The sequence below is a fragment of the Thermobia domestica genome, chromosome 13 (genome assembly GCF_964235325.1).
Source record: "Thermobia domestica chromosome 13, izTheDome1.hap1.1, whole genome shotgun sequence".
Taxonomy (NCBI): Eukaryota; Metazoa; Arthropoda; class Insecta; order Zygentoma; family Lepismatidae; genus Thermobia; species Thermobia domestica.
In genome coordinates, this window is record NC_137466.1 from 172,159,762 (window position 1) to 172,185,599 (window position 25,838).

Consider the following 25,838-nt stretch of genomic DNA (forward strand, 5'->3'; position numbering starts at 1 on the left):
CCGTTTTAATATTATCCATCAATTGTAGTCTCCTTCGTCCCCTCCCTCTCTTTCCCGCCACCATACCTTCTAGGACGTCCCTCATGATACAATTTCTTCTTAGGCAATGTCCCAACTAGTTTCTCTTCCTCTCCCTAATAATATCTAAAAGTGTTATTTTCTCACTCACCATTTCTAACACTCTCTCATTCGTTTTCCGCTCGACCCAACTAATTCTTTCCATTCTTCTCCACACCCACATTTCGAAGGCTTCCAGTCGATTTTCGTCACATTTACGTAATGTCCACGTTTCCACCCCATACAGTACAACACTCCACATGACGCATTTTATGAGTCTTTTATTATGAAGTTGATTTTAATTTCTTACAAGTAAAAGAACAAAGAAGAATTTATAAAATTATTTTGGAATTTTATGATAATTTTGAAATTCAACTTTTTAAAACAGATAACCTAAACTTTGTATAGAATTAATTCATTTAGTCTCTATAAAGAACGAGATCTGCAAATTGAAGTTGGATCTCATCCACCGGGAACCGAACCCAAGACCTCGTGCATCAAAGGCTCGCGAACTAGTCACTAAACCATAGGTGAGAGCGTTGGTATGATGCAGTTCATATTAATGATTTCGTGGTAAAACTTGTGTCAAAACTATTGAAACGTCATCAAAAACAGTTATCTTCACGATTCTATAACCACGAGGTACGGTAAATATCCAAAAGTAACAGTTCACTATAAAAGGAAATTAATAATTAAATAGTTCTTAAAAATCAAGTGGGAGATTTTAACATCTTATGTCATCAATTGCACCAGTCAGGCTTCTGTGATACAAATTGCAAATCTGTTGACTATAAACCAGGAGTATTGTATAGGTAAATAGCATACTAATGTAAGCTGCACTGCAAGTTCCAATTTGAAGTGGTCTAGAGCAAAGATTAATGAAGAAGTGCCTTCATTTAAACTTCCGCTGGTGTTGATGGTCTTCCCTTCCTTCTTGTAGTACAATTAAAGACGTTGTACTTGACCAATGCGATAAGCATTATGCAGTAGGATAAGTTGCTTAGTGGAGGGAACCAGAGCGTGCAGTGGGTCACTTCAGAAGAAACAAAAGACAAACGAAACAAGCATTCAAAGCACTCGTATGTAAAAATCAGCTCGCTGTGCTCTCCGCACATGTCAGTATACAGTTAACTAAAACTAAAACAAATACACGCAAATCTTTCTTTCAAGTACGGTATATAAGTCCTTCTGTGGTTATTGGATTATAGCGTATTTGACAGATCATGTTTATGATTTGGCATCTTCTATATCGAGGTGGTTAGAACTTGTTTAATGTTTTGTTTCTTTGTTATAGAAACTGTATTGTACATGTTGGGTAATGCCGTTAAACTAAAAATACAAACCCTAAGTGCAATACTTCTACAAATGTAGTTTACTAGTTGAACTAGTAAGTTCAGAAAAACAAAGTTCTTTATTGATTATTTTAGCAAAACAATAATATGGAAAGCTATATGAACTGACATAAAATCACGGGTACTTCCGGCTGATGTGAAAAGTTGAAATTTCTAATTCTTTTAGCCTAAGGAGAGAAACCAACAGGAAAACTTTCAAAAGCTGCTAAAATCCTATATTTTAATTAATTCTGTTTTTTTTAGGTATAAAACGTAATTTAAATTGAAATTTGGTAGATACTTTATAATTTCCCCCCGGCGTTATCAAAGTAAATCACCAAATATAAAAAATTCCATTTTTAGTGGGGTTTTATAGGGAGCTGAAAAATCTTCTACATGTTCTTTAAATTAGGCACCTTCTAAACCAACATGATTATTAGCCACTTCCATTAGCACTACAGTGATGAAATGTGGTATGTTTGTAGCTGCCCGGAACTGAAAAAAAAAATTCCTTGGGCGGGTATTGAACCCACGCCAAAATAGAATTCCATTACTAGCATGTTGTGCTAGTACACTCGACTACGAGAGCCAACAGCAGCAAGCGTTTGATTTCTGCTATATGTAAGCTACATGCCCAAGAAACGGATAACGCCAACCAATCAGAATCATGTATTTAGCTCTTACTTCCAGGAGCATTACTTCCCCGAGTGAGTCCTCAAATTAATGTTCGATAAGAGGTTTCCTCCATATATTTTTGTTAGAGATAGTAATTAGAGATACTCTTTCGAATGTTTGATTAATATCCAGATTCCAATTTTGATGGCTTAAAGATCGAGAACTAGAGTCCTGCACATCATAATATTTCATTCACCTGCTACAAAAGCAGGTCAAAGTTCTGCCATGCCAAGTTGATCTAAATCGGATGTAAAAAAAAAATCTGATGCAAAAAAACAAAACACAAACTTTACCCTCCTCCTCCGCCGTGGAGCCCCACATATATAAAATGCATATCGGCGGAAAGCTTCGTTCTTCAGAAATGCATTGATACCACAATTATCCTCCTAGCTTAATTAGGGGCTGAGATATTGAGATTCAAAGCCTTGACGCAGCTTGTGTCAATAGGCGATTAAAAGTTAAAGTTGTCTTTACACCCCATAGAGGGCTCTGGATATGTGGAGCTATACGTGTTCCTATCATTCGTCCATTATTCGATCATGTGTTATAAGTTCCATTATATTCAGTTAAGTTTGTAACCCATCCTTTAGGTTTTGTTATATATAAATAAGCTAGAATATTGCAGTATGAGATAAGAAGAGGTAAACATGTTTAACCCCCATTCTCTCAAAATTACATTCCGTGGTGCCTGTTTATTACGATCTAAAAAGAAGGAAAAAATCACCTGACTTTGGTGTAATTATATGTATAGTATACATTCCCATGTACAACATTTTCTAATCGAAACTACAGTATAATGCTTCGATCAAAATCAAGATAATTATACTCTAAACACTATATACATCCATTTGAGACATGGAATATTGTTTCTCCAGTATAAAATTACTTTATCAAAGATGTCAGTCAAGTTATTTTCAACAACCTATGTCTCAATAATCTTTTGCACCATGATCGGGGAGATGACCACTTCAAAACGTGATGCTCTGGTTTTTGGTACGCTAGAAAGTTCTGCAGCTTTCAAGTTTTAAAAAACATTTCAAAAACCATTAAAGTACACACGTATGGTTATATTTATGATGATGTGCTCCGTTTATCACGTACGCAATAAGTTTCTTGAACATATTGAAGGATTTCCGTAAATATCTAAACTGCGGGAAAATCCAAAAGAATTTAGCAGTATTAGCAGTCGATGATGATTTGATGGAGAAATCTAAAACAATTAGCAACTCACCACTTCACTCACCATAAATGGTCTTCGTCACGCTTCTCCCCTTTTAAGTGCTCTGAAAAGTTTTCCATCATAGTGAATTGTCCAAGTGAGAACTTTTTTTATGGCACCTCCAGCGGTTAACTGTTCCTATGCGCTGGAAAAAAAAAATATATATATATATATGTAATGTAGGGCAGTCTCATTCCATCTCCTTTGCAAGTTTATTGCCAATGTTAATATTTTCTTTCTTTTGCTGGGCTTCTTTTCTTTTCTTTTTCTTTTTTAACTTGTTGATATACTGGTGCGGTGAAACAATAGTAGTTAATCACTTATAGGCCAAGGAAAACTCTTGCGGAACCTAACTGTTCTGAATGATGCTCCTTACTTCTGAAATTTTGCAGAGTTATTCTAAATCTGGGTCAGGAAGGTTCCTCAAATCGGCTGAAGGAGCCATCTTTAAGAAGAACTGGTTCGCGAACTTTATTATTATATATATATATATATTTAAATGAGATGAAATTTTTAGTTTTAGTTTCTGTAGTTATGCACTTTTAGCCCGAACGAAACGGGAAAAGGGGCAAAAAGCACGCTGGTTCAGTGATGGCACACGCGTCTCAGGTGCAAGGGATCCCTTATTCGATTCCAGCCCATGTGAGTTTGTGATCGACAATCCCGTTAATTTTCTTGATGTTCTTCCATTTCTTCCCATATTATCACCCAACAATTATTTCATAACCATTTATTTTTAATAGTTATTTGCCTCTTTTAGACTACAGGGCATAACCATGTGACATAAAACTAGAGAATTTATTTAAAAGAGGTGAATAATAAAGCAGATAAACGATCTGTTAGAATTTGTGGAATGAAGGGAGTAAAAGAAAATGGGTAAAACGCAGAGAAAACACAACATTGTCCAATCACAAACTCAAATGATCGGGATTAAAGCAATGATACCTCGCACTAGGTTGAGCTCTATACCGTTGAGTCGCCACATACCTATATTTACAGTATATTAAGGAAGTAATCAAAGCATAATCATAATTTTCAAGAAATATAGGAATAAAATACAGAAAGATGAGACCAGGGACGTACCAACGCAGGGGATCTACCGGGTTCAGACCTCCCCTAAACTTCCTAACTCGACACACTCCCCTAAACATTTGTACACTTTCTTAACAAAACTATATTTGTTTAACGGGAAGATGATATTTTAACTTTAAAATTTGATCTTAGTTATATCTGTACTCTTTCTTTTCCTATATAAAAAACAATCTAATTCTATTTTTAAAACTTAACAACTACTTATTATTCTTTTGGCCGCAGAATAACACCGGTTCGACACCAGATATATGTAGTGTCTTGTAGTATTGAACCCATCTCAACAAAAATTTCTCGGTGCGTACCTTAATAAGACATTAGCAATTACAATAAGGAAAACTACTGTTACAAGACATAATCATGATTCAACACTTAAAAAATGACACATGTATTGCAAAATGCTGGGAATTTACAAACGCTGGCCTAGCACTTACAAAGTACAATGAGATGAAGACAACATAACATTTGAGCTAATGTGTGATAGTTGCAGTTTAACTACCTTCATATGACACTACAATTCGCAGGAGTAAAACCTTAAACACCAATAATCGATTGAAAACTATAAAATACTCCGAGTTCAATGAGAATATTTTTGGAGTCTTCTTTCAAATGATATTAGACACATAAGTGAAATCAGAAACATGCAATCATTTTAAGAAGACTATACATAAGACATAATTTCTAATACCCTGTCATTCATTACCTCATCCCAATATGAAAACATGGATCTGTAACTTTTAGACTACAGTAGTTATGTTGGGACAATGATACAGCGTGTATGAAGATACTTTCAGAAGTAATTTAAGTAAGTACCTCTGGCGTTCCACATGAAATATTATTCATATTTACTTAAAGAGATGAAGTATCTTGTAAGACAAGATACGTTTTAAAATGCTACGGCTAAGTCACCCAGTGCTCTACTCTTCGCAGGATATGAGAAAGCAATTTGTTAAAGGATCTAGTGTCCTATATTCACTTGCACTCCAAGACTATCTGTCTACCTCATTGAATAACAATTGCAGCCTTATGACCGTCCTCTTATCCATAAATGCAGTGAGAGTTATTTTATCCTGTCCAGAAACTTTAAATTCCTATCCGTGTTCAGAATAAATTTAGCTTTTGCAAAATATTTACTATATATATATTTCACTCATTTATTGCATTGGATATGTTTCCTGTTTAAAATATACGTAATATTGTTTCATAACACCATTTAACACAGCGTTATTTACGATGTTTGCTTCAAGTTGACAGTAATTTCCGGAGTTTGAAACCAGTATGCTATGTTTTATGTATTTTCTATGTAGATATAATGCTTCTTTGTGGTACCACTTCTTTAACGTTAAAATCTAGTCTAAATCAACTACACATTGCACTGCTGTTCATAATTTGATGCACTGCCCTCCAAAAGTTAATTATATTTTAGTTTTGCTTAGCAGTTAGTCCGAACAAAATAATGAAAATATACATTGAAACGAATCTTGAAGAGATATGCAAATATATAACTAAGTGGAAATTACATTCTTCACATTGAAAGTTATGCGACACAATATAAGGCCCTATATCTCTTGAGACATTGAAATATAACAGTTTCTGTCGATAAATCAAGTAACTGTTTATCTTTCCTATGAAGGAGATTACCCTTTACGATTTTTAGAAGTAAGAACAAAGAATTTTTTACCTATGATATTTTTGTGGCATAAAATGTTTTCCTTGAATATAATATTACATAATACATTATCATTTTAAGACACAGATGTTTATTTACTAATTTGGTCTAGAAACCCAGTGTTTTTAGGCATATTTTAAATCTTTTTTGGGTATGAATGTAATAACTATAGATAATATACTTTTTTTATATTCAGAAACTAGGTTTTTCAATGATAACTTAATGGATACTCGAGTGTGAAATACGCGAACATTTTACATCAACATGGGCTTGAGTTTCAATTTGTTAGTTATTAGAATACGCCATTCGATTCTAACTCTACAATATTGTGGAACCCGCCGCCGATTTATAAAGATCCACAATATTGTTTCATTTTATTACATTTCAGACATTACGATAGGATGCAAGTTTTAGAATTAATTACTGTCAATTTTGCTGAAAAGAGCTTATTATAAAATTGAGCGTAACTTCATGGCTTGTGGTGACTTTGTCTAACACACTTAAGAGGCCTAAACACTGAGAAATTAAAATACCGCTAATTGTGCAGTCATTATGCGTTATCTTCAAATAGATAAAAGATAATCGAAATATGGAAATATTTTGCTAGATAATATTATAATAATATTATTATATATTATAATATATAATTAGAAAATATTATAATTTTATTATAATATTATAGCGCGCTAGATAATATGTTTTGCATGAGGTACCGTTATCGCGAGTCACCTAGTAGATTTCCGTTTGCAGCCATTTAGAAACGCGAAAATAAGTGCCTATTTTCTAAATGGTTGGAAATCAAAAGCAGATAAGTGAATCGTGATAACGGTATCTTCTGAAAAAATAATATTGTCTAGCGAGCTCTTGTTCCACTTTTGGATTATCTATGATCTATTTGAAGATATCACATAATTATTGTAAAATTACTGGTATTTTAATTTGGCCATGATGGGGCCTCTATTGCAACAATTTTATCATTGAAAGTTTGAAAGTAGTTTCCATTCAAAATTTACAGTAAGAAACTAAAAAAAAATTTTATGCATTTTTGACTAAAAATCTATAAGTTAGTATATATTCAGTTATTACTTGCTTAGGATCTTGTGATGTCTTTAAAAATAAGATCTGGAGCTATCAGAGTTGATTTTCTAAAGAGTGTTTAATGATTAATGATAAGAATGAATAATTTCTTTTTGTGCTCTGAAAACCGTAGGACAGAAACAGAAACCTGTTGTACGAAGAAAATATTTCTATAGTAAACTGCTGCAGGGATAGAAACTAATGCGCTGAAGAAAGCTCTGACCACTTGATTACGTTTGAAGAGAACTAACCTGTGTTATTAATATAAGGTCAAGCGGTTACCAGTGCCTAGTCCTACTTGTTGGAAGGATAAGTTTATTCGTTCTTTGTTAACTAAGGGTAATATTTCTTGCTCTAAAGAGCTTAGAATAATTTCAATATAGGATTTTATATATAGGAAAGTGAGTGACAACCGAATAGCGTAGCATGGATACGTCACTTGTTTGAGAAGCACTCACGGGGTGTTTAAGATCGATGTCTATAAAAATCAAACCTTTGGGTAGGGCAAGAAGTGGAAGTCAGTGTGGTATTTTTGTCATGTTTCTGTGAATTTCCTGAGCCGTTAGGTTAGCTCAAATACAGCAATTGGTAATCATGAGTCTAAAACTTATCGTCGAAGCATTAAAGAGTTTACATGGCTACATAAATCGTTTGGCTGAATTCTTCCACAAGATATTTTTAACACTGTTCCGTCACAGAAAGTTCATGATTTTGTTTCATATTTAAGCACGATCATCATCACCATAGGTATTTTGCCACTGTTGTTGGCAGGTCACTTGCTACAACTGAGAAGCTTTCCAAGCTCCATGGTCTTCCGCTAACTTCTTCGTCTTCACATCCGATTTCTCTGTTTCGATATCGTCCATTAATTGTAGTCTTCTTCGCCCTCTTCCTCTCTTTCCTGCCATCATACCGTTTACCACGTCACTCATGATACAGTTCCTTCTTGCCCAATGTCTCAACCAGCTTCTCTTCATGTTCTTAATAATATCTAAAATTGTTCCTTCCTCCCCCACCATTTCTAACACCCTCTTATTAGTTTTCCACTCGACCCAGCTAATTCTTTCCATTCTTCTCCACACACACATTTCGAAAACTTCCAGTCGTCTTTTCATCATTTTTGCGTAATGTCAATCTTTCTTCTTTTTCAAGCGTGTAGCTTTGATTTAATTTATTAATCATTTTGTAGATCATATTAAATGTGCATTTGTACAAAACGTTAATTAGAATAAATAAAATGCTTTTGTTTTACTCATTAATGATGCAATTGTAAACAAAATCATAATAATGATTTTTTTAACAATGTACATAATAAATAAACATAATACGTGCATTTTATAGCATACGTATATATACTTCACACACGTTAAACATATACATATACAAAAACTAATAATGAAAATTTGTATTTACAAACTAATGTACGTACGAATTAGACAAATAAAAATAATAAGGAGAGATGTGAGTAGACTATCGACTTTCTAACTTATTTAATTTATTCAAGCATAAATTTATTTATTTTTATCTAAACACTTTTTACGTTAATCAAAACATTTATTAATAAATACTTCAAAGTTTTTTTTTTAACACTAGATCAGCCATAAACAGATGCTTTCACATATTATATTTTCTATCAACATCATCAGAGATTTTCATACAAAAACAAGGAAGTAATATTTCACATAATAAATGAAATCGTAATTTCTGCTGCGACAGGGAAGGAAAACAGATAACAAAAATCATGAAGTGAAAGGAGTAGGCAAAAATTGTACTGCTTAAAATTGATAAATAACTTAGAACATACTTATGTAGAAAGATAAAAATCGTTGTTTTAGAGATTTATCACACAAATGCGTGCGGTGCATATACTTTGATGTTACCTTGCGATACTCCGTGCAAATCAGGAAAACAGTTGTTTATAGACCATGAGATTAAATTATATTAACATATACTACACACGATACGATTAAAATCTGTGTTATATTTAAAAGTATATTATTACTGCATTTAGAAGGTAATGTTTCCGAGTTGAATTTGCTGTCACTGTGTGCATTCGGTGAAGTCAATAGCTTTTCAAAGACTGAATTATAAATATTTCGAGGAGTTCCATCAAATCAACATTTTGAATACAAAGATTTAATCAAATTAATTTTTCGCAATCAAATCAACATTTTAAATACAGAACTCAATCAAATCAACATTTGAAATACAATATTCAATCAAATCAACATCTCGAATCCAGAGCTTAATCAAATCAACGGTTTGAATGTAGAGCTCAATCAAATCAACATTTCGAATGCAGAGCTCAATCAAATTAACTGTTTGAGTGCTATGTCTCTGCAAGCATTTAGTAAAATCTCTGCATTTTTTTTCTATTGTTTTCCTATCATCCTCTATTATATTTACATCATCAGCATACCTCATTACTTGCGTATTGTTGAAGACAAAATGTTTGTACATATGCAATTCGTTGAAAAGAAAAAGAAGAAGAGCAACTGAAGATTACTTGCACTCGTATTTGAGTAACGAATCGAAGGAAAAAAACGACAGGAAAATTACTAATGTCTTGTCTGTTAAGATGAAGTTTTAATCTACAGTGGAGATACTCTATACTTGTACGCAATTATAGAGATAATATCATGGTTTGAGGAAAGAAGCTCGGAAGACGTGATGTGCTCTTGCTCATCAGGGCTAATGATTAGTATGTGGAGAATAGTGGTTTACCCTTACTCACAACAAGCAATTAATCATTTCGCAACAGAGAAAGAAATTTTACTTTAAAAAAAAAGTGTATCATATAACGGAGCAGAACCAGAAAAAAGGAAGATAAACAAACAGAACTAGATAATAAAGACCGTGTAATAAATCAAAAGTGTGGTTGTTATTTAGTCACGAGTCCATAGAGCCTTACAATTTGCACAACTATTGCTTTTGTATAGTTCAGTAACAATGTGAAGAGTCATCGTGTTGTTTCCAATGTGCCAGTTCTCGCTATAACATAATTTAGAGTTAGTGAGTATATGGAATACAGAAATACTTTGTGCCTTTGGTGAACGTGGTTCCGGGTTCAATTATCGACAGGAGAGCACATTTTTTAAAAAAAAATTTCACTATCATTCACTTCCATTAGTCATCCATCTCCTTTAGCCTAAAGGATATAGTCATAGGACATTAAAAACAAGTGGTTCTCAACCTTTTTTGTCTGACGACACAATTAACTAAACGTTCGCGACACATTTGCTTGATTTTTTAAAAAAAATAATACAGTGGGACCTCGATAACTCGAAGTCGAAGGGAATAGATTAAAAAATCGTTTTTTTAAGAGTTTATTGAGTAATCAAATTTTGAATTATCATGAAAGCCACAATGAAAATTCGAAATACCGAGGTTCCGCGTTCCTCGTGAAAACTGACCATGTAATCTCTATAACTCGAAGTTTTATTCATTCAACCTCTATAACTCGAAGTTGTGAAAGTTCCTTAAATTAATTAAGATTACTAGTTAAAGTAAAATACTGTACAGGTATTGTTTTGGAGATGGGGCTTCCATGTCTAGACATGAGTAAAGTACAATTATAATACACATTAGCAACAATAACAGGACTAGCAACAATGACAATTACGTAAAAGTTTAGAGTTATAGCTTCGGGTTATCGAGATTACATCAAGAGAAATTCAAGTTATAGAGATAGACTCGTAGAGGTTCGCAGGTACGAAAGGTCGCGTTGTTTGAATAGCCTGCTGCTCTGAAAACGTTACTTTTTCTTTTAATATAGGACACATAACCAGTGCAAAACCCAAACGCTGATGCGATTGGAAAAATCCCACCATGTTAGATTGAAAAATCATCTATTTCGAACGCTTTTCCTTCAGTCTATTTTTTCGTATGTTTATCCATAACAAAGTTGTTCTATTGCCTTAAATTTTGATATACCCTGTATATATTTCCTTTGAATACATATTACCTAGGTGCAAAAGACAGTACAGGACATCATATTAGTGTACTTGCAAACAATGTGAATAACAACTTAAGAACTGCTATTGTTTAGTGTACGTATGTATAAATGTCAACTTTACAACACACAAAAAAGTAGACCTACTGTATATGCTTGATGTTTTTGCTTAGCAATCTCACGATACGTATCATACAATGTATACATCTGCTACATATGCCATGGTAATTTGTAGACCCCAGACTAAAAAAGAATTTTTAAAAAAGAACTGTGAATGTCTGTCTCTTTTTTCATTCATAATTCCATTGAATCATTCTCTAATTCTCTTGTAAAATGACGTTGATATGTATATTGTGCTGTCTTGTTAAGGTAATATTATTCTCAGCTACTGGAATTTATGTATGTATCATTGAAAAAAAAAGAAACTCTTCAAAAAGAAATAACAGACAATTCATTTTTCTTTTTTACGTTCGTTTGTTCCAGCATGTAACATAATTTATCATCATTTGCATTTTTTATGCAAATTAGTAACAGATGGTTGTTTTCATGTAACGTCTGTAAACTTTATTTGATTTTCGAAGGTTGCTTGTTAATGAAACAATCTTGAAGCTCATTAGATTCAGCACGTAATTTCCAACAAACCTAGATCTTTGTTTTTAATTAAAGAGTTTGAGTTACCAAAACTCTTTTATACATTGCATTTATGTTGTATATATATTCATATTATCTTATTATGATCCCTTAGGCTAAAGTAGACAATGGCTAAAGCAAGTGAATGATAATGGAATAATTGGTGGGATAAGAAAGTGGAAGGAAACGGGAGTACCGTGAGAAAACCCACGGATACAATGTTGTTCACTGCAAAACATACTTGGCCGAGGAACGAATCAGGGACCTCACACAAGAGAAGTAAACGCTCTGCCACTGAGCCAGCACGCTCCCTTGATTAATTCAGGGAGTGCTCCCGGGCAGAAATTTCCTCCTCGGAATTACGAACTATCCTATCGTGCTCAATTTGAATTCCCAGAATTCTCTTAATACAACTTTTCACCCACTGTGTATTGAAATTCCCCCGCTCCCGAGAAACTATTCTGAAATGATCACTGTGTCCACGTGTGTGTGTTCGTCCGGGAAATAAAAAAAAAAATCTCAAAAACTACTTCAATGATCACCGTCAATTTTTGGAAGCATGTAGAGGGTCAAAAATTAGAAATCGAGTTCGCTGACAGAGGTGATACCTGCACCGGAAGTGGTAGAAATCAACCACTTTCGGTTGTAACATTGATCACTACAGAGCAAAAAACGGTAAAAAAAAAAAAAAAAGGCAAGGCGAAAATTTTTCATCGGTCAGAATTTTGGATTTTTACTTAAAATTATCGATTTTAAAATGTCTGTTGAAACAAAAAGGACATCGGTCCATAATTTCTCAAAAAAATCAAAATCGTTATAATTTTCTGCATAATTATCATTCAAGTTTCCCACTTCCAAAAATATTAGATGATATACTATTAAGCCCTGGCCTCTACTGGTTCTTGCCTCTAGTCTGAAATCCATAATAACATTTGATTTCCCCCCTGTCAGAGTTCTAAAAGAACTTTGAATCCCCTTCTGAAGTTTGCAAGATTGATTGCTAGTATTTTTTTTCTATGTAGGAATACTTTAAAACCGAACTCATAGCCACAAATCATATTTGCATCTACCGATTGTGGATTGTGGATCTACCGATTGTGGATCTTGCATGTGGATTTTCTCGGGGTTCTCCCGTTTTCTCCCACTTTCTTCATTCCACCACTTCATTCATTTCTCATCATTACCGTCTCCTTTATTCTAGACGGCATAACCGTGGGAAGTAAAACTTAAAGATTTCATTTCATTTCATTTTGGAATACCTTACTTCCAATACTGTATATAATCCAACAATCACCCTCAAGGTTGTGAAACTAACTCTTTTCGTAGAAGTGGGTCTAAGCTGATTACAGTATTTTTAAATACATATGTAACACTAATATTCTGTTATATGAAATACAGTGTTTCAGGGAAGTACGGAACAGAAACGGAACCGTATATATTTTTAAATCGTTAGGTGTGAACTGGTCCATGATATAGCTTGAGGTCGCCTTACACACTTGGCCTCTCATCTGTGTTCTGTCTACTGTCTTCCTGGAGAGTCAAGATGGACAAAGACATTTTTTTTTTCTTTTTAGTTTGTTCTCAGTCACTTTTCTATTCTCTATTTTGTAACTTCACTTTTTCTCCACGCATCGCTTACAATGAATGAAGAGACCGTTTCTCGATTGATGATCCTGAAAGCAAGCTAACTGCTTCAGCGTTCAACATCATTTTGTAGCCTGTTTGCTTAGAGAAGCGGAAGTCTTTATCACTCTCTGTAAATAGATTCTTTTTTTAAAAAATCTGTTTAAAAGTGTAGATTTTAAGATAATTTTACATTGAATGTTTAACAAATATGCTGTCAAGATTTGGTTGTTAAAACACAATCATAGGACGTGGTAAATCATAGGCTACAATTAATTTAATCTTTATTTTAAATGACATGAAATGCATTTTCTTTGCTTTACGTCCCTCAGATGTGTCCTTTATTCTAAAAAGAGAACGGGAGATTATTGAAAGTAAATGGGCTATGAAATAATTGGTGGAATGAGAATGGGAGAGAAAACAAGAAAACCCTTAGAAAACTTACAGGAATGATATTATACACCACAACTCGTGTGGCCCTCGCAACAGAAGGGAGCGTTCTATTACTAAGTCATTCCTCCATTATTATTATTATTATTATTATTATTATTATTATTATTATTATTATTATTATTATTATTATTATTATTATTATTATTATTATTATTATTATTATACGCATTGCTATTTTAATATGAACGTTATTCGTCATGATATGCTGGATATTGAGCTCCTTCGTGGTTAAGCGGTTAGCGTACGCTTCTTTGGCATGGGAGACCCGAGTTAGATTCCCGGTGAGAGCTCATGTGGTTCGGACCCCACATTAAGCTGTAGAACCACGTATGATATAGCCTCGGTGATGAAACGGACGTTAAAATCAAAATCAAATATATGCTGGATAGTAATTTTACAATAATTTACACTAGCAAGCTTTGACAGTAGCTCTATGTAATTTACTGAAATTCTTTATAATTGATTTTCGTATTCAAATCCTTAATGCCAAGTTTTATGCTAGAAAAGTATTTTTTTCTTTCCTTTGGCAAGGTTTTCACTCTAATTTACACCACATGTTTACAGGCAATGATCAAATTGAGACTGTCTTATGTAGCAAAATGCTTAATACATGTATCTTTTTGGTGTCCATGGGTCTCATATTCGATTTGTTGCGGATTCATATAACGTCCGTTGTTGGAAATACCATTGTGAAGTATTGTAACTCCTGAGAAGTAACTTAAATTAGCAAATACGGAGCTCTGGTCTAGACTAAGGATGCGCACGAGACGAGTCGAGACAGAATTTTTCTGATAAAATTCGAGTCGACACACAGCTCTTCCAATAGAAAAATATATATTTTTCGAGTCGACACACAGCTCTTCCAATAGAAAAATAAATATTTTTCGAGTCGAGACATCACTTTTACAGCACATTTTCGAGACGAGACAGTCTCAAATCTTGTCTCGTGCCCATCCCTAGTCTAGACATCCAAATATAGAGCCAATGGGAATCGATGAACTCACCACACAACACTGAAATAAAAAATCATTTAGGCCTTTTATTACGCTTCATAAGCTATAAATTAGGGAGATTGTAAAATCAAAATTACTATACTTGGTATGCTATTAACTTTAGCAATGGACAAGGTTTGAGGCATGGTGGAAGCGTTAGTGAAAAATAAATCTTCTACTGAATAGTACTTGGATTTGTTTTCATTCTAGTTGTTGTTTTCAGACTAATTTTACAGACTGTGCACATGATTCGTGCGATCCCTCCTCATGGCCAAATATTTCAAGTGTGTGGTTATGGGTTCGATTCCTGGTTGGAGCAATCAGCTTCAGACAAAAACCAGAGTTGTAATTCGGGTGTTCGACTTCATGTAACAAATCTTGTCTCATATAAACTGCTCTGAGAAGGAACGTTGAACACTAATCCATCAGATCAATCATAAGGAAGATACAGATGTAGCTTTTTTTTCTCTACAATAAATGTTGTGATATCATATTAAATTAGAGTAATATAAGTATTTAAGTAAATATAAGTATATTACTAAATATAAGTATTTGATTTTAAGTTTAGAGTCTTTTCAGCAGCGAGGCTATATGAGACGTGAATCTACAGCTTAACGTGAGATCCGAAATCACATAAACTTCTGCCGGGAATTGAACCTGGGTCCCCCACGCCGAAAGCGCTTACACCTACCGCTTAGTCACGGGGTAGCTCTGAAACACTATAGCAACCGTCAAGTGACGCCATGATCGCTGACACATAACCAGTAAATGCAAAAATGAAATGAAATCTTTGAGTTTTACGTCCCACAGTTATGCCGGTTAGGCTAAAGGAGACGGTGATGATGAGTAATGAATGAAATGGTGGAATGAAGAAAGTGGGAGGAAACGGGAGAACCCCGAGAAAACCCACGCACACGGTGTTTGTCCACCACAAAGTTCACTTGGCGGGGGCTGGGATCGAACCCGGGACCCCAAGCACCAGAAGTAAACGCTCTACCACTGAGCCACCGCGTCCCCTAACCAGTAAATGCAGTTGCTAATTCAAGTTAAGATAAATGTAGCCCTCTTCTCGAAATAGGCCCTGAAAGTCCAAGGGCTTCATACTATCCTAACTTCGGCACTCATGGATTCGCGTGATTCGCTCTCTTTTACTTTCCCAGTTTGCATCAGGTACACTTTTCAAAGAGAGTGGATGAATCTTAGACCCCCACTGGAACAAGGGTAGAGCGTAAAAGAAAAAAAAATTATGACAACTACCAGTTGGTAGGAAATGTCTTACTGAAGTTGTCTTACTGAAGTTACTGAAGTTGAAATGTCTTACTCCCGCGGTTGTCTAAAGTTACTTATATCAAACCAAAATAGTGATACCTACGAGACGAGACGAAAAAAGAATATTTCTTAGACTCGTCTCGGAAATTTAGTAGAAGTCTCGTCTCGATTCTTGAAGCATTCTTTCTAGTATCGTTTCAAAGTTTTTCCCGTTTTCTTTTGTAAGTTTATGAAATAAAATTTATGTCTTGATTTTTTAATTTTTAATTTCACCTAGAAGTTACTATAAAATCCCTTCACGCTACGAGAGGTTCCGGGAGGGTGTGATATAACAGCAATAAAACCTTATTTGCAATAACTTCTGTATCTTCAATTGATGATAAATACTCTTCATTGTGTTCATACAATGACTTTATGAATTTATAGTTTTTATATATGAATCATGTAACACTAAAGTAGTGTTTGAAATCTAAGACTTGGGTGAACGAGATTCGTGAAGTTTCTGCTCTCGTCTCGAAAATGAGACGAAAATTGTCATTTATCTCGTCTCGTCTCGAAAATGAGATCAAGCTGATTACAAGCTCTTTGAAGTAATCAATTCCTGTGAATTTACAGCAAATAAAATCTAACACGTTGTTATAATTCATGTATATCATATGATATACATGTTTAAACTACAAATAAATTAGTTTTTTTTTCTTTTTTAAAAAAATCAAATATTGAGAAAGCTATTCGTAACACATTGTTTTCAATCCACAGCCGGTTGAGTACTAATAGTAATTATTGATCCAGATAATTTGTAATACATGTGATGATGGTTTGTAAGAATTTCCTGCCTACTCGGCTTCTCTGAAGAGTTCCGTGTAATTGCGTGTTGGTTCTCGTGGTTGACCGAATAACTATTTGCTTGTTTAACGGCCGACATGGGACGCTGCCTTTCTGAGGGTTCCGGCACCTCAACTTCCGAAGCGGAAAACCCCGTTTTGCCTTCTTACACCGCCACTTTTACCAACCTGGGACGATTAAAATGAACGTGGAAAACAGAGAAACTTAATGTATAAAATATGCTAAATGAAATTTTAGATAGCAACTTAGAAAAGACAAACAACCCTCAGTTATTCTAGATGAATGTTCTTGTTTGGTCCTGTATTAGCGTCAACAAAAATACTAAATTTCAAGCTCTTCAACAAGGGTACACCCAAGGGAAAGGGCACCGGGTCTGGAGCCTCCCATAACTTCCTAACTCAACATACTTCGTATACTTTCCCAATAAAACTATACTTGCTTAAGATGCCTCATCCTAGGGAAATTAAAATTCCGCTAATTTTACAGTAATTATGTGATATCTTCAAATAGATAAACGATAATCGAAAAGTGGAACAAGAGCGCCCTAGACAATATTATTTTACACGAGATACCGTTATCACGACTCACTTATCTGCATTCGATTTCGAGCCATTTTGAAAATCGGCATTTATTTTCGTGTTTCTAAACGGCTGAAAACGGAAAGCCACTAGGTGACTTGTGATAACGGTACCTCACGCAAAATAATATTGTCTAGGGCGCTCTTGTTCCACATTTAGATTATCTTTTATCTATTTGAAGATATCACATAATTACTGTAAAATTAGCGGAATTTTAATTTCGCCGGGATGAGGCCTCTTAATAGGGAAATGATTGCTGCAGCATGAAAATTTGATCTCTCACTTCATCTATACTCTTTCTCTTATAAAAAAAAATCTAGTTCTATCATTTTTTTCTGAAAATATAGGTGAAAGTATTTTACATTTACTTATTGTCTTTTCGGGCGCAGAATAATACCGTTCAATACTACATAGACAAAGTGGCTTGTATTATAGGACCCCCCCCCCAAAAAAAAAAAGGTTGGATCCCTCTCAACAAACATTCCTGGGTGCGCGCCTACTTTGATGTAATCAATTCCTGTTCCTTTGTAGCAAACAAAATCATAAAACGAAATCTGACACATTGTTATAAAACATATATATCAGGTGATACACATGATATATATGCTTTAAACTGCAAGTAATTAGTTTTTATCAAGTATTTGAGAAAGCTGTTCGTAACACATTGTTTTCATTCCATTGTTCTGTATAGTCTTCAATCTGTCCTCCCACCTATCTTTGAAAATTCCTGTGCTCTAACCCACCTCTGGAATCATATCAGACAAATGTTTATTTTATTTGCCCAATTAAGATACTTACAATTTAAGATCCAAAATATTTTAATTACCTAGATACCATTGCTAGAATATGGCCTTTTAACGCAAGATGGGTGACCAAGACATTTTGAACATGACTATACGTAAACTACAGCTCTCGTATGATATGCTATTTTGAGTGGAACGAATAACTTTGACTCCAGTGACGCGTTGATTCGGATAAAGCTCTCAAAAAAATCCAATAAAAGCTGTTGTTGCGGTTTTCTTCTGCTGACAACTGTAAACTGAACTGTCCAATGCGAAAGTTTGGAAAATATGGAACGTCTGTGGCTGTCTGTCAAGTACCAGAGCAAAAACAGTAAGAGAGATGGATTCAGTGTCTATCTCCTCCTCTTATCCCTTTATCGCAACCTGAAATGATAGAAATATACCATTTCCCGTTTCAATATCAATTTCCTATGGAGCAAAAACTCTAACAACTAGCAAGAAATGGTTTTCGATGTGGATTCCTTACCCTTGTAGCAGGTTCCATCTTCGACCTTATTCTCTTATTGCAGCCGGAAGTGATAGACCTATCACTTCTGGTTTCCGTATTGAATCCCCATAGCTCCAAAGTCTACCGTAGTTTTACAATGTGAAACAAAACTCATATCGTAGTTTCACAATATGAAATGAAACTCATATCGTAATTTAACAATGTGAAACGAAACTCATATCGTAGTTTCACAATGTGAAACGAAACTCATACCGTAATTTAACAATGTGAATCAAAACTCATATCGTAGTTTCACAGTGTGAAACGAAACTCATGCCGTAGTTTCAAAATGTGAAACGAAACTCATACCCTAGTTTTACAATCTGAAACAAAACTCTTACCGTAGTTTCACAATGTGAAACTAAACTCATTTGTTATTATTCGCAAAGTAAGTGAAACAAATAACAAAAATATTAATATTGGAGAAAATACGACGTTATTGCTAAACGATAGGAAGATATATTGTAGTATCGCCACTGAGGACTTTTCCAAATGCTTTCAAAGGAATGCCACCCTATTTAGTTAATACTTGGTTTAGTCATTATCAGAATGCTCTGTTCATGATGTGCTAACCTTCTTAATTTGGTGATCTCTAATGCTGCATACGAGACGCGACGAGACTGGAAATAAGGTTTTCTCGTCTCGTCTCGTCTCTCTTTTCAGAAAGCTTTTTTCCCCCGACTCGTTTAGTATTACAAATATCCTATTGTAGAAAGTTTTTCGTCACTCTAATAACTGCGGGGCAGGCCAGTAGCGAGCCAAAAATGTAGGGGGGGCGGTAGAAGTTAGGGGGCTCGACCCAACCATATTATATTTCATTTACAAGCCTACCGTGAAAATGTTAGGGAAACAGTAAAAATTTATTGGGCCGGCCCACCCTAGCCCCCCGTGGATACGGGCCTGCTGCGGGGTTCAAAATATTATCTTTTTTATTTATAATTGAAAGGAGTATAGAATTAAATTGAAACATTGAATATTTATTTAAATTTAATATTATTGTATTAATATTTAAAAAAAAATCACAATTCAAAAGAAGAAAATAATACACTATAATGATATTTACGGCCAAATTGGTGCCGGATTACAGAATATGCTGAACTCATAGAATACCGGATTGCAGAATATGCCAAACTATAGAATTCGCCTACTGTAGAATTAAAGAGCGCCTACTGTAAATATTGTCCGTAACGAAACTCCAAGATCGACTTCTTGTGTCACCGTGACACAAATATTCTGTTGAATTAAATGTTCATTTTGTTGTCGGATGATTCACATGATCCACGCAAAGTACTAAGAGCAAACTGAAGTGGGACACTGGAAAACAAAAAATATAATCAGTAACAGTACAAAATTAAGGTAAACTAACCAGACAATAATGCATATGATTCAAAGTTTTCTCCTTCATGTAATGAGTACAGAGATAAGAGGGGGAAAAGATCGTGACATTATATAAACTATAAGTCGCTTATCAAAATATAAAATAAATGAGTACTCATTTCTGTTTATTCAATAATTATTTGATGTAAGGTTATTATTTTTTAAAAAAATAAATGATAAATAAACAGTACATGTATCTCAGAAGCACAGGAACGGTTTCACAGTGACAAAACAAATTTCGTCTAGTTATTTCAAACACTTAAACATCAGATTGGCTATTGAGTGTTCGACAAATATAACTCGTCAATATATTCTTGCGTGTGATAATGACACTGTTATATTTTCACGCAGTTTAAACATAGCACACACATATGTATATACTATATACATACAACGCAAGTATATTGGTAGTGCAGGTCAATGTTCTGTGCCCAACGTTCTTTCATACCTTCAATTATTTGTACCACTCAACCTCACTTAACAATTTTCAACACTTGCTAGCAGGAAGTTCTCCTTACGTGCTTCGATTAGAAAAAATAATAATAATAATAATTAGAATCATAAGCGTGGACACTGTCATTCTGCAACAACCATAAAGCACGTCTGGCTCTTCAATGTTGTGCCTCATTCCGTATTTTATTGTTTCTTGTTGTCAATTTGTTACGCTTTTTTTAAAAAAATATTTTTATTTTATTCTTTTTTCTTTGTTCTTATTTTATATAACTGTTAACAAAAATGCTCAATTGAACTGTGGCAGGAATGCTTTTCAATTCTTTTTTTGAAGGGTGGATAAGAGAGAATATGTACTGTTATGATCAGAGGTATGAACTTAGTGATCCACTCTTCTCTAGGTTAATCCTTAATTAAGAGTTCCCATTCGTCACATTTTCCTGGAACAATCCCAATTTTTTTCTTTTCTCGTTAAATGACCTACTAAGCTGAATTGATTCCAAATGTCTTGCTTTCTATACCTTTGAAATACATGTATACTGAGAAAAATCCGAATAGCGGTATATTATACAAATATACGGAACCCTTGTGTTTACTACAGAAATCTACATGGAGCATACGTTATCCATATGCTACATACCTACTGCCGTTTTTCCCGCTTAGATGTTATATCGTGCCGTTGCAGGATGCCTGATACTTAACAGTCTTCCGTATATTACGTATGTATACGTATGTTACATACGTCTGCTATATGCTACATACGTCCATCTGTGTACAAGATCCTGATCGCTCATATACAGTTCTTTCGTTCGTACGGAAAATCCGTTTATTCTGAGCACTTACCAGGGCCGTGCCGTGGGAAGGGGAGCGAGCGGGGCGACGGCTCCGGGCGCCGAAGTAAGGGGGGCGAAAAAATCGGGAGAAAAAGGGGCAAAAGAAAGGAAAAATTACTTGGAATATATGTATGGGGCGCCATCGTATACTCTCGCCCCGGGCGCTGATTTTCCACGGCACGGCACTGGCACTTACTGTACACGGAAAATACGTATAAAATATACTTTATCAGTTATATGTTTGCTGTACGTTAAGTCCAAAAACTATAAGATTTAAACATGTAACCTACGTATTTACGTACGCCACATACATTTTTTTTCTCAGTGTACGGTGTGCTTATATTTCTTTAGCCCTGACAGTTGGTTTAGAAGCTAGCACGCGTGCGCCTCTTGTGCATGGAGTCCTTGGTTCGATTCCCACTGTGAGAACCTTTCAGAATTGGAACAACGCATTTACAGTGGTTCGGACTCCACCTTAAACTGTAGGTTTGCTAAAGAAACGCTAAATGGAAACAAATCATCCAATTTATGTATATTTCTCTGCAGTGAGAAACGATATTCATTCCAAACTCACATTTGTATACCGACGAATCAGTTCTGGGACTTCAGAAGAGACGTACTTAATTTACATAAATGTCTTCTTATTCGTAGACCTCAATAAGTTTTACGCTCAATCATCGAGGGTGGTTGAATATTGATCAGTGGCGGCTTTTGAGGAGAATTACTGGTGTACTCATTCTTATATGCAACTTTTAGAAGCTGTATAAAGCTTTCTTCCTTTAGCTTGTAGCGATTTTTTTGAGGTGCGACTTTCTTCAAGAGCCACCACATTGAATTGTAGGCCTTGAATTCTAAAGATCAATCACATAAAAATAATTGCTCAATCGTGTAATTATATAAACCACTTTATCAGGTAGCTGAGCCAAGTTCAGTGAGTGATACCTATATACTAAATAAGCCATAGTAGATAGCAGACACTAGCTTAGACTAAACTTTATAAGATACATCCACATACGCATCTTGAAAATAAATACCTTGTTTATTAGCACAATCTACAATAACATCAACTATAGTAAAATATTTATTATAAATCTCTGATTATTATTCTAGGATCTTAAAACTTTTATAATCTTTACTTATGTAAATAATGAGACCAAATTCTATAAATCACACAATATCGATTGATTTTGTAAGAATCCCAATAACCATTTAGATTATAAGCTAAACGTAGTTTCTTCCAAATTCAGAATGTTTTCCGTCCTACTAATTATTTGTTATCCCCAACAAGCAGGGACGTACGCAGGAATTTATTTCGGGAGGGGACCAAAGCTTTTCGGGGGGGAGGGGTCCGAACACAATTTCAGGCTAAATTATATTAAAAATTGTAAAATTGCCCCTAAAATTAGACTAAATTTACAAAAAAGTTCGGATTTCGGAGGGGGTCTGGACCTCCAGGGCCCACCCCCTGCGTTCGTCTCTGCCAACAAGTATGAGTTCGAACTCCTTACTTCGAGCTTCTGCTCCTATTGGCAAATACATGTGCTAAATTTGAATTTTATAAAGTAAAATAAAAATGGGTATTCATTTAATTATTTTGGATTCGTTACGACAATTGTCTTCTTGTTATTCTCATAATCGTATGGTTTATTGATTTTTTTTTTCTGGATGGACATATAAAAGAAATAACACAAAATAAAGATCAAAATAGATCATCTGTTGGAAGAGGTGCAGGAACACTGCTATTTAGGAAGTAAAATATAACAAGCGATAATAGGTGTAAACAAGATGTAAAATCCAGAATAGCTCAGGCAAAGAAACCATCCGAAGGTAAACAGAAGCTTCTAACTGTGAACATGGATATAGAACTGAAGGAAAGGTGATGAAAGCATAGGTATAGATTATACCTTTGAATGGAAGTGAAGCATGGATTCTTAAAGAAGAGAGAACGGAAACTTTTGAACTGTGGAGCTATATAGAAAGGATATTGAAAATTAGGTGGATAAGGTATCAGATGAAAGAGTATTGGAAATGATAAGAGGGTGAAAAAGCAGTATGGCGAAGAATATTTCGAAAAGACAAGATAGGATAATTGGACATATTATGAGACATGGATGAATCACGTTATTAGCTGCTCAGAGGAAAGCTGTTATTGAAATATACAGACCAAATAATTCAAGATATAAGGAAGAAGCACTACATGAAAGTGAAAAATCATGCTCAGTGTAGGGAAGAGTAGAAAGTCGCGTAAAATAAATCTAAAAATTGCTGAACTGAAAAGAAAGAACTCATTATTCCAAAGAATTCATTATGCCAGATGTCTGGTGTTCCTGCCACGTAAATACTAAATCAAATATATTGCAAAATCATTACCGTATTTTCCATGTCTGAAATCATAAGGATATATATGTAAAATTAATTAAATAATTTAAATTGAGATTTCACTCGGGTAATCAAACGTAAGACATCGTAACAAAGCATTAATTTTTGTATGTTGCATGGCTTGTGTCATGTAATATACAAAGAGCACGAAACTAAGATTTTGAAGCATCTGTATGAGTGAATTGAAGCATTACCCGTTAAAAAATTGTAACTCTTTTAGTTTTGATTCTAATAATGTGGATATTTAAAAATCCCTAATACAATTTTCTCAACGGACTTTCGTTTCCAGAAGGTAACGTGTCAGCTTGATTATGTTATACTTTCTCAATAGACATTAGGAAGTTCAGTAGGATCATTGGCTGAGTAGGATAGTCCCAAGCTATGTATTGGTCAAAGATGCTAAGCTTTTCTTTTTCTTCATTTAAAGGTTTTGGATCAAAAATAAGAGAGGAGGAAGCTGAAGGCTTGATTGGGATTCCATTTTAAAAAGGGGGATGTGTTATAGATATTGGGAGGGAGCTATAAAAAGGTCGTTGGTACATATATAGGAAGGACGCCCTACCAAGTTGACGGAGAAGGAACATTATGCCATTGATAGAGGTTGTTGCTATAGACATCTCATCTTATATCTATAACCACATATTATTTTAACTATAACATGTAAAAGATACTTCAAACCAAATTCCGTTTTAGTTTGATGTCAGAAGATAGCCGCGGTCCCCTGGCAATACAGCTAATAACTTCAGGTTAGTCAACCTTAGACGAGCCTTGAATAGTTATTATCAATAAAAAATCACAAGATACAAGAACTGTATTTTGTGTATTATTTCAGAAAATTATTGTAAATACTTCAGGCAAAGGGGTAACGTACATGCTACTAGTATACATATTCATCCATGGGAACGGAGAAGATTGACCTCAAAGTTGGGATATTTGAGGTACCGCTTTTGCTAATAGTAAAAGTCCTCACACTTCGATACAATAGGGGCCGCGGTGGCTCAGTGTAGAGCGTTCATCTCTGGTGCATGGGGTCCGTGGTTCGATCCCGGCTCGCGTCACGTGAACTTTGTGGTGGACAAACGCGGTGTGCGTGGGTTTTCTCGGGGTTCTTCCGTTTCCTCCCACATTCTTCATTTCACCATTCCATTCATTTCTCATCATCATCGTCTCCTTTAGCCTAGCCGGCATAACCGTGGGACGTAAAACTCGAAGATTTCATTTCATTTTCATTTTACTTCGATACAATTCTAATTGCGCTTTTATCTAATTTCAGGATCCTAGATCCAATTGAATTATTTTCAAAGATACCCGTTCATATAATCACGATAAAAAATTACCTCAAAGTTGAGGGATTTATATATTTATATCCTAAATTTCAGAAAACTTTTCGACGCATCCCATGAACGGATATGTTTAACAATTTTTCCAATAAATTCAGCATTCTTAAATTTGTATAAAAAGCACAATTAAAAATGTATCTAAGCATGGGAAATTTTTACTAATGGTATATCATTGAATTTCTTTTATTCCTTTCGTTTGTGGTACTAAATAGATTCATTTGCCCTGTGTCTCGGCGGGCCATTATACCCCTGGGAGAAAGGCTTTAATAATATTTGTCAATGTAACAGAGACAATATACGTAAATTTGATAGATAATCTCTAAACGATGGAAGAAATCCATTAAGTAGGATTTGAATATATATCATTGTTCTTGTTGCAAACCTAAATTTTTCATATATATATATTTTTCTTTTATTTGCAGTGCCAATACTCAGATGGACAATGACGTCACTCCCGTGTACTTAGCAGCACAGGAGGGCCATCTGGACGTTCTGAAGTACTTGGTAACAGAGGCAGGGGGATCCCTTTACATCCGTGCGAAAGATGGAATGGCTCCTCTTCACGCCGCAGCCCAAATGGGTTGCCTCAATTGTCTGAAGTGGATGGTAAGTGTCTCTTCTTGTAACGGACAGTACTAAATATTTTGGGTCAAAAGCGTTATGGAACATTCATGAATGTCATAGTTGTCATTCTAGCATTCAAACACTC

General features: G+C 34.7%; 1 protein-coding gene across 5 annotated transcripts in view; it reads left to right on the plus strand.

The window, feature by feature from the left end:
* f (espin protein forked) overlaps nt 1–25,838 on the plus strand; it is a 490,027-nt gene that overhangs the window by 275,663 nt on the left and 188,526 nt on the right. For all 5 annotated transcript variants that reach the window (XM_081736896.1, XM_081736897.1, XM_081736899.1 and 2 more), the window contains one exon: nt 25,552–25,735. In XM_081736896.1, the coding sequence (XP_081593022.1) occupies nt 25,552–25,735 (184 nt within the window). The remainder of the gene's footprint in view (nt 1–25,551; nt 25,736–25,838) is intronic.